The sequence below is a fragment of the Pleurotus ostreatus genome, assembly GCF_014466165.1.
Source record: "Pleurotus ostreatus strain PC9 chromosome Unknown scaffold_5, whole genome shotgun sequence".
Lineage (NCBI taxonomy): Eukaryota > Fungi > Basidiomycota > Agaricomycetes > Agaricales > Pleurotaceae > Pleurotus > Pleurotus ostreatus.
Genome location: NW_023503160.1, coordinates 3,276,390 through 3,286,559, shown reverse-complemented (window position 1 = coordinate 3,286,559; position 10,170 = coordinate 3,276,390). Strand labels below are relative to the sequence as shown.

Below are 10,170 nucleotides of genomic sequence, written 5' to 3'. Positions count from 1 at the left end.
TGCAGACATCGGACTGTCGTAGAATACCTACATGTCACTCGTGGCCGCCAAAGTACCTTGTCGTAATTTTCGTAACGTATCAGTATCCCTCTGTCGCGGGGATGAGTTTCTCAGCATATGTCACCACCTGTTTCACTTCGAACTATCCTGCACAGGGCCAAGGCCTGCCACGGTCGGTCCCCATCGGGTTGTTAGCACGTAACAACGGTGTTCAAAGGTTGTTTTGGGGGTTCCGTCCGCATCCAGGTTGGCCCGATCTCGGAGGTCCGGAAGCTTTATGCCAAACGGAGTATCATGCCGTCAACCATCAAACCTGGATTAAATTACAGCATACCGATACCCGAGCCTCCATGTTCATCAGAAGCTTACCGCCGACTCAACAACGCTGACGCGCACTCAGGAACTTAAATAATTACTCACCGGCAGCGCTTTCTCATGCAAATTTGCTCGACCATCTCCCTTCTGTTTATTGTTAATCGTAATTTCAAGAGTCGACGGACGGAAGCTTTTTTACACGTATAAAATTTCAAGACTCAATCATTACTGGCGCACACTACCATGGTTAAAGACGACTACGATCCCCTTGCGATCGTGATGGCTCCGCCAGCCAAGGAGACCCCAGAGGAACGGGCTTTGCGAGAGCAGAAGGAAGTAGAAGCCAAACAAGTAAGCGACAAGATTGATGAAGCCATCAGGCTGGAGCGAGTAGCGCTGAGGAAGCAAAAAAATATTTTGCGTGTTCTGTTATTGGGGCAGGCTGAAAGCGGTGAGTGATCTATTTTTTACAATCGATATCGTGGTTTAAAGTGCGGTTAGGCAAATCCACTACATTGAAAAGTGAGTTCTTTGTTTCAGGTCCGAACAACGAACCAGAAGCTCACCGTCACCTTAGATTTCTGCCTAAAGTACGCCTACCAGCAATGGATTCAAGAACGCACCTCTTGGCGTGCCGTCATTCAGCTGAATTTGATTCGCTCGTTCATCACCATCCTCGATACAATCCAAGCAGAAATTAACCACGAGCCGGTGATAGACCCAGGGGGATCTGACGACGACGACGACGAAGAGACAGACGCAGTCATAGAACCGCCAGTTGCTGCGGTTTCTGCGGCGCCAAAGGTGACCCCCACCATTCTCAACGAAGCCCATCAAATTTTGGCACTGCGTCTTGCGCCCATTCGACAGTTGGAAGGGACTTTGAAACGACGGTTGGGGATCATGGCAGACGAAGTTCATAACGCCCCTCCGGAAGAGATGCGTGCTACGCCTTTTGACCCACCCACCGTTCCTACAACTGCGCAGCGTCGGAGAGAGTTGATGGTGAGGTGTTGGAGCGATGCCCTCAAGTCTAATCTCTCTGGCGGACGTCGAGAGTCGGATAAGTCGCGTGACGGCACCGACAAAGTGACGGACGTACTAGCTAGTTGTCGGCAAGACTTGCTCGCTATGTGGAGGGACGCCAACGTCAGGAAAGTGCTAAAGAAGAGGCATATCACATTAGAGGAGTCTACTGGATTGTAAGCACGACATTCTCCTCTAATGTACTGGTTCTGAAAGCCATTACCTGTTTGCTTAGCTTCTTGGATGACTTGGAGCGCATCGCCACGAATGACTACGAGCCCACGGATGACGACGTTGTCCGTGCCCGGCTTCGGACGCTTGGAGTACAGGAACATAGGATCCTCTTTGAGCAGGGTGCGATCCCTACCTTCTCTATCGGTATGAAATATCATGTTTACTTTTGAACCCTTTAAAACCCTGCCAATATAATTGCGGGTCATTAACCCAGATCCTCTTATAGGACACGAATTCGGGAAGGAATGGATGATATACGACGTTGGTGGTTCACGGACAATGGTGAGCTCTGTTCCATCCATCCCAATCTCATACCGCGCCTGAGCAACTTCCACAGCGACATGCATGGCTTCCCTATTTCGATAACGTCAACGCGGTCATTTTCCTTGCACCCGTATCCTGTTTTGACGAGCGGCTTGATGAAGACCCCTCCATTAATCGATTAGAGGATTCGTTTATTTTGTGGAAGGCTGTCGTCTCTACTCCTCTCCTTCAGAAAGCCACTATGATCGTCTTTCTGAATAAATGTGATTTGCTGAAGAAGAAGATAAAGAGGGGTGTACAGGTGAACAAGCACATGCCGAGTTATGGGGAGAGACCGAACGAGGCATCGAGTGTGGTTAAATGTACAATTTTTGGCGTCGTTCCAAAGTCGACTTCTTATTCACATACTCCTTTTCAATCTAGATCTACGTGACAAGTTCAAGGACATGTTAAAGCAGTTCTCTCCAGAACCGAGGATAGGCTATCTGTATCCCACATCTGTCACCGTATGTCGTTTCATTCCCATCCGTCTTGAATATGCTCACCACAATCGAGTCGCAGGATACCAAAGCGACCTCAGCTACGCTAAAAAGTGGTACGTATACATTGCATCGATTCCCTTTGTATACTCTAATCTCCCCCTTCATAGTACGCGATGGTATCCTCCGTGAACATCTTAAGAACGCGAACTTCGTATAATCACGATCACGATGCACCGGCTGGATTATTTCTCCTGCATTCATATCTAAGACAAGTATTTATCTACCATGTTTTTCGTCTGTCAATCTGGATCATAATTAAACGCCATCACCTGTGTCCCCCTCCCCCGTTTCCCTGATCCCCATCCAATCGTTGGACTACAACTTGTTTCAATGCTCTCCTATCTGCTGTATCGCATCGTGCTATATTCATAGCTATTGACCATTCCCCTTTTATGATTATGCTTCCTTTTATGTTGCTGTGGCTTAGTCGCTTGTCCACCTGTTTCCAAGCATCCCCGATTGCCCTCTGCTTAGTACTAAATGCCGATACCCTGGTGGATCCATGTTATTTATGGAACATTCAGGCCATGAGGTGAGTTGCTTCTTCGTTCCCCTCTATCCGTACCTTACTCACGTTATCGGTTGCTCGCTTCATAGACGCCTTCCATCCAAGTGGACATCTCGGTTGCCCCAGTTTGATTACTGGTCGCTATCGATAGCAGTGGAAGCTCGTTCACCCCAAACCATGGGTATGTACTCAGTGGGGGTACGTACCTTCGATGTGCGTGCACGACCTTGGAAGCCAAAGAGAATTCAGCCAACTCCAATGGTGTGAGAGAAGATCATTGTCCAGTGTCATCCTAGAGGTCACTTGACCGAATATGCTATTGGTATCAAATTTCTGACTCTCGCAAGGCTTCTATTGCTCAGGCTGTTATATAGCCGTGAAGCAAGGTCCGGGTCAGCTCTTGAGTGCGTTTCCCTCAGTCGCCCCACAGAATGCTCACTTCTAATCGATTCAAGAATAGTCGAGTTTATTGTGAGCCCTCCCGGTTGCTGTCAATCTTCGCTCATCGTGGATGTCTAGGGCACGCGTTTATTGCTTTCTGGGGCATCGTCCTGTTTGGCTACGATACGTTCGTGGATCCAGCTCTAAATAATTGCTTTGGGTTCGCTTATCTTGACGAATCTACAGTGGGGTCGCTGGAGGTGAGCACACTCCGTTCCCGGGAGCTGGATTTGGCCGTTGATGTTCTTCATTCAGGCGTCGTCGCTAATCAGTATTTTCGTGAATACTTCGGCCTCATCGTGGATGGGGAAATAGATCAGGTACGCGTGTAGATCACACCGAGCTGGTCGCTGCTACTCACACAGCTATACTGACAAGAAACGGCTCGACGCTGTGTCCTCCAATGTGGTGTCAGTTCTTCAAGCTGGCGCCTTTTTTGGCGCTCTCGGCAGCGCTCCCATTTCGGGTGAGCTCCTTCATGGCATATCTGTTGCACCACTTCCGACGCCCTCCATGGAATAGCTAAGCTTGGTCGAAAATGGACTTTGGTGGTGTTCGCAGTTGTATTCATCGTAGGCGCTGTAGGTCTTCATCCACGACCATCCCATGGATGGCGCCTGAGTGTCATCCTTAGATCCTCACCACTATAGCCGGAGGTTCAAACGGGTTAGCAGAAATTTACTCAGGGCGGGTCATTTCTGGTATAGGCATTGGCGGGATCTCTGCGGTGGCCCCTGCGTATATATCCGAATGCGCGCCCAAGAACGAACGAGGACGAATCACGGGTCTCTTCCAAATCATGGTGCGTCTTTTATCTTATTCATCGGCGGCGGAGCGCTGAGCCAAGTGGTTGCCCTAGGTCACAACGGGCGTCATGATCTCTTATTTTATCAACTGTACGCCCTTTTCCTGTTTTACCTGTCTTCACTGACGTTCACATTAGTCGGGATTGGCATACATATACACAACGATCCAAAGGTTTGGAAAATACCGTTTGGAGTGCAGCTTATTCCTGCTGGAATAATGTGCTTTGGTCTATTTACGCTCAAAGTAACGTATACGTCCCTTTCGTTACCTCGTTTCTTACGATTTGCTACTGCAGGAGTCCCCTAGGTGGCTGGCATCGGTTGATCGTAATCAAGACGCCATAAGAAGTCTGGCGTACTTGCGCAAGCAGCCCGTTGACTCGCCTGAAGTCATCCATGAGATGGCGGAGATCGAAGCCGCCATTGAAGAAGAACGTGCAGCAAGGAAGGGTCTCGGACTCAAAGAAGCTTTCTTCGGCAAAGGAAACTTTGTCCGATTCGTGGTAGCTTTCGTCATCTTCTTATTCCAGCAGCTGACGGGGCAGAACTCTATCAAGTAAGTGTACTTGTTATCGTCAGGGCCAGGATGGAGTTTAATGAAAAATAACAGCTACTATGCACCCCAGATATTCACATCTGTATGATTCTGATTATGCCTTTCGCGATCCACTACCTCACCGATCTTGTAGATTGGGTACACCGGCACGAAGAACTCCCTGCTCGCTTCGGGAATCTATGGTGTGGTCAAAGTCATAACAACCAGTCTCTTCGTTTTATTCTTTGTCGACTTGATTGGCCGTAAACGTCCCCTGTTTGCATCGGCCATGGGCATGGGAATCGTCTTCTTCATCACTGGCGCGATCCTGAAGACCCACCCACCTCAGGACCTTCCCTTGGACGGCCCGGCTCCCAGCCCTCCTCCAGCAAGTCAAGCAATGGCCGCGATGCTCTACATATACGTCTTTTTCTATAGTTTGGGCTGGGGACCTCTTCCTTGGATCTATTCTTCTGAAATATTCCCGACAAGAACAAGGCATTATGGTTTGGCAGTGGCGAGCGCATCCCAATGGTTATGGAGCAAGTGTTCGCCGCATTACGTGGACACTTCCCTTACTCATGCTGTCACTTCGTCTACGTAGACTTTGTCATCTCCAAGGTGACTCCCCAGATGCTGTCTGAGCTTCACTACAAGATATTCTTTGTGTACGGCACGCTCAACATAGGAGCACTGGCTGTCTTCGCCCTGTGAGACCGCATCTTCTCCCATACTGCGCGTCGCTCTAACGGACCCCAGGATAATCCCGGAGACGACGGGTCGTAGCTTGGAAGACATGGATGTGATTTTCGGGTCCGTCACCGCGGAGCAAAGGCAGAACGAGATTATCCGACTAGAGAAAGGTATGTATCGTATCATTTCAGTGTGAAGCTTATGTAGTTGATATCTACAATGACTTCCTAGCTCTGGATGCGCATCATGAAGACGAGGGTAAAGCTAAGGAAGTAACAGTACGCGAAAGCGGGTCTGTCGATGAGAAAGTGTAATCATGTATCATCATATCACCATAAATACAAGATAAGTCTCTCGAATTCTCATGTTTGCTATCAGCCAGATGGTATGATGTTATGGTATCCAAACGTTCAAACGTTCAAGGTTCAGGCCTCAGGCCGAATTCGAAGTGTGTTTTGCGTCTTGTGCACTAGAATAACACAGGGGCTTAGTAGGGGCAACATAGGTGCCAATAGGAGGGAATTTGACAGGTCGATCGAAACAAGGATGGTACGAAGGTGAAGTCTTCCTATCGATGTGTCATGAAGTGAAACCTTGAGACTTTGCGAATAGATCGACATGAAAATATATAAACAGGGTAAATATGAGTGTAAGTAAGTACGAGGGAGAGGAAAGGTATGTAAATATAAATAATATATGTATGTCTCCTGGAGCTGACGAATATGAGTATCTAGGACTAAGTACTACGATATAATTCCTCTCGCCCATCAAAGGGAGGATGCGGGTTCTAAACCTGGCCGCTTTCTGGAGGACTGAATCCACCTGCCCTGTTGGGTCTTGCCGGGCGCAGGTAGGCTGATGCCAGTTGCCCCGGCATCAGCCAAAACTCCCCCCGACACCACCGAAGTGGGCCACCAACATCCGAGGACTACCTACTTTACACAGACCCGAGCGACATGCAGAGAGGGAGAAGGGAAATTGAGGAACCCGATCCATCCCGAGGTCTTAAGGTCTTGAGTTCTTGAGGGCGACTCTTGAGGTCGAGATTTGACGTTGAGGTCTGCGGAGATAAAATACGGAGAGCACCTCTGCCCGCCTAGTCAGTACACGCCAGTCGGACAGATGAAAGTGAGGGCTCACCTAACCAACTACCCATCCGTGTTGACCCTTGGCGCACCTCTCACTGACTGCTACCGACACGCAGAATGAAACCTCCCCAAAAGGGCAAGGTCAAACCGCGAGCAAACGTAGGCCAAAATGAAACCGGGGGTTTGCGCCCATGCTGGTGCGCACCTGCCGGATCACGGGGAGTCGACTCGAATCCTGAGGAGACGATAACCGAAAGCGTCGAATGCGGTGTCAATGCTGCCCGCCTAAGAGGTAAATCGGCGATGAGTGTATATTCTCAAAGGCGGGACAGATAACACTCACTGCGAGCAAAGCAACCGATGCCGGGACCATCGTGGCACCCTCCCGCAGTACGGCTCGCGCCCGAACCCCCTCGTGGGGGACGAACGGAAGCGGTAGGCAGAAGGTGGTTGGTAGCTTGCGTGGTGTACCCAAAGTCGATGGCGAAAGAACCCTCCCCACCCCTCCACACGGTGCTCTCCGCGAGCGTCAGTATCCTCCCATCCTCCCTCCAAGCTAATGGCATGGTGTCAGCAATGGCGCGGACGACGGCGAGCGGGGGACTCACCGATGGGACAGACCAATCCTCTGTAGAGGGCGGAATGTTGCGGTCAGTAGATGGGGAGAAGAGCGAAGGCGAGAGACGTACCTAGATGGCAAAAGCCAGGAGCCGTAGGGGAGAGAAGGTGAACGGCGAGGTATTTATGTGCTCTACTGGCGGGAAACAAAACAAAGCAAAATAATGTATTCAACAAATGGATAATTCAGCACGGCCACTGGCCGATCGCGACGCGACGCGGATGCTGGGACTTCATCGACACACGGAAATCCCGTACGAAATTTCAGACGTGCCGGTATAACCTCCTTCACTAGGCTGGATGGCATACCCCAGCGTACGCTGTTTCCCGCCTTTGTGTGTATAAAAATCAACAGGCGTGCCATCAGTTTGAACAGTTTGAGCCCATTGATGTGTCAGAAATCACGCACAAGCGCACAACTCTCCCATTTCTCCTTCTCCTTCCCTAATATGGCTGGGCGGGGTGTCCTACTATCCACCTCTGCCACCAAAGGGCGTTGAACACTGCTTAACAGTCTGCAATCGATTTTACTATCCCCGTCTAGCCTGTTTACCTTCGACCTTACTTCCCGGAATGATCTCCTGACAGGAGCTAGGGGTATATATCATGACCTCTGCCTTCCTCACAGTTGTCCAGGTTGCGATTCCGTAGCGATATAGGAGTAAGTAATGGCTTTTCATGATACTGTGTATGAATCAAAAACTCATTACACGATGGGACATTGGGGTTCACAGAGACCTTGCTTGTCCTCTCCCGCACTTTTCCCTGTATCATACCAAACGCAGTAAAAGTGCAAAAGGCTCATGGTCACCTTAGTCAGGGTCTCTACATTCCTCACTTTCACCGGAAGTTGTGAACCGGCCTTGTTGTGCTTGCTCAAGATTTCGCCGAAATGCCGTCGTCCCAAGTTATACTTTCCCACATTGCCACATGGGCTTGCTAGGAGCTAGCGCCCGGAGGTCACTTTGTAAAACTTGCACTAGCGTTTTTGTCGCCTCGATGTTTGCAGTACTTTCGCGGCCACTAGCTCGTCAAACAGCACTGCGCTCGGTGCGATGTCTGTCGCAGAGTGTCCCCCCTCAAAAGCCAGGACCGCCGCCCCTGCCGTCGGAATCGAGTTCATCGTCGAGCCCGACGGAGCGGCCACCTCCGCAGACCGCGTTCCCCAGCTTGGACATATCTCCAGTCGAACCAGTTGAGGAGAAGCAGCGGACGGGCGCGAGGTCTTCGAAAGACTCTCCATCATCGATTGAGCGTCGGCGGCGGTATCTAGGTCGCGTGTCGCTGGCCATGCTCGTGCTGGCCTTCGGGGTCAACAGCGTATACATGGGCCGAGAGTACGACGAGGAAGAGCTCAAGCTACGGAAAATGGTGCGTTGTTGTATTTACCGTACGCCCCGCCGAAGTGACTGAACAAATCAACAGAAAGCTGAAGAAGCGCCAGCTACTCGGTGGGGACGAACGACGGATCGGTTCAAGGAACTTTTCGATGTGCGTTTCTTGTCTTTAATAATAGAAGAAATAGACCACTGAGATATAGGGTTTAGTACTTCAACAAACCCGCATGGTCGGAACTTCTTCCACCCCAGTTACCACCCCCGCACGGCAAGCCTTATACCCTATTAGTCTCCCTCGACGACCTACTCGTCACCTCCACATGGGATGTATGTACTCCGAGAATCCACGGAGACGTGACTGCTAACGCGATTACAGCGCCAGCATGGCTGGCGGACTGCAAAACGACCCGGAGTAGATTATTTCCTTGCTTATATCTCGCAATTTTATGAGGTCGTCATATTCACTACGCAATATCACTATGTGAGTGCGCTTGGATCTGTTCGTGATATAGAGCTGATGTTACTTCCCAGACTGCTATGCCCATCCTCGAAAAACTAGACAAGTATAACTTCTTTATCACACATAAACTATTCCGCGACGCTACACGGTCGATAAACGGCAAGATTGTCAAGGTCAGTTGTAGCTCGCTCAAGGATCCTATAGATACTCATTGTGTCCAGGATTTATCGTACCTGAATCGGGATCTGTCAAAAGTCGTCTTGCTAGACACCCACGAAGACCACATATCCACCCACCCCGAAAACTCGATCCTTCTTCCTAAATGGACAGGCGACCCCAAGGACAAGGGGCTTGTGTCCATGATTCCGTTCCTCGAATGTAAGTTCGCATCTCTTTCTCTGATATAGCCGCTCATGGTCTACGTAGCCCTCGCTATCTACAAGGCTCCCGATGTACGGCCAATCCTTGAGGCATACCATGGGAAGGATGTATCCATAGAATACGCGAAGAAAGAAGCTGAGGCGAAGCAACGGCACATCGAGGAGTGGTCGAAGAAGTCGAAGGGTGTGTCAAGCTCCTTGACATTGAGTAGTATGTTCGGTGGAGTAAGTCTACTATCCATCTATCCATTCGTCTGTGCTCACCCACATCACCACATTGCAGCCGAGTAGTCAGCCCCGATCGGCGGTGCCCTTGACGTATCTTGAACAGAAGCGACTAGAGGCGCAGCAGCTCTACAAAGAGGAGCAAGCGTACATCATGGCACATCGGGAGGAGTTTGATAGGCTTTTGGAGCAGGACCAACAGGCGATGAACGAAGGGCAACCTAATAGTTTATGGGAGATGTTCGGTCTGATGACGGGACAAACCAAGCCAGCTGATCCAGCAGCGGGTAGCCCTCCAGCGTCTCCAGCGCCATCTTCGGCGACGTCGACGTCCAAGTGATTTAAGTACTCTACGCAATACTCAGTTGGACTATTCTTATACTACCTATAATCACACTTCAGGCATATATGACTGTTGGATTGAGGTTGTCGAATTAGGCCCCTGTTGCGACCGACCTTGGAGATGTGCAGTGATACAGACTGCTGTCAACAAGGCCTCTAGCGAGCCAAGAGTTGAACGCTAATCAAGCACATGCCTCACAATTGGACTCGGAGCATAGCGGTACAGAAAAGATGCGAGCGAACTTGGCTTGTCACTAGCACTCTTGATGCCGTCTCAGTATCTTTCGACAAGCCTCCTCATCGCCCCGTGCCCACGGCAGCTCGCCCGCTGCTGGAGCGTATCTCTAGAATCCTAT

General features: G+C 50.2%; 3 protein-coding genes across 3 annotated transcripts; all 3 read left to right on the top strand.

The window, feature by feature from the left end:
* Positions 1–558: 558 nt before the first annotated feature.
* Positions 559–2,538, top strand: PC9H_008206 (uncharacterized protein; the record flags this gene model as incomplete). The annotated part of the gene is made up of 9 exons (XM_036777721.1): positions 559–766; positions 817–837; positions 893–1,517; positions 1,577–1,719; positions 1,802–1,857; positions 1,913–2,201; positions 2,263–2,345; positions 2,401–2,434; positions 2,489–2,538. The coding sequence occupies 9 exons, from the start codon at positions 559–561 to the stop codon at positions 2,536–2,538; spliced, it is 1,509 nt and encodes a 502-aa protein (XP_036631341.1).
* Positions 2,539–3,320: 782 nt separating this feature from the next.
* PC9H_008205 (uncharacterized protein) lies at positions 3,321–5,678 on the top strand (the record flags this gene model as incomplete). Its single annotated transcript, XM_036777720.1, has 13 exons — positions 3,321–3,360; positions 3,409–3,650; positions 3,709–3,796; positions 3,853–3,911; positions 3,965–4,132; positions 4,190–4,226; positions 4,274–4,380; positions 4,433–4,692; positions 4,747–4,774; positions 4,826–5,213; positions 5,276–5,381; positions 5,431–5,534; positions 5,596–5,678. 13 exons carry the CDS (start codon positions 3,321–3,323, stop codon positions 5,676–5,678), a joined length of 1,710 nt encoding a protein of 569 aa, XP_036631340.1.
* A 1,998-nt stretch (positions 5,679–7,676) lies between these two features.
* On the top strand, positions 7,677–9,812 carry TIM50 (mitochondrial inner membrane protein required for protein import; the record flags this gene model as incomplete). Its single annotated transcript, XM_036777719.1, has 9 exons — positions 7,677–7,706; positions 8,226–8,441; positions 8,496–8,561; positions 8,618–8,734; positions 8,784–8,888; positions 8,939–9,040; positions 9,089–9,245; positions 9,294–9,472; positions 9,531–9,812. 9 exons carry the CDS (start codon positions 7,677–7,679, stop codon positions 9,810–9,812), a joined length of 1,254 nt encoding a protein of 417 aa, XP_036631339.1.
* Between the last annotated feature and the right edge of the window lie 358 nt (positions 9,813–10,170).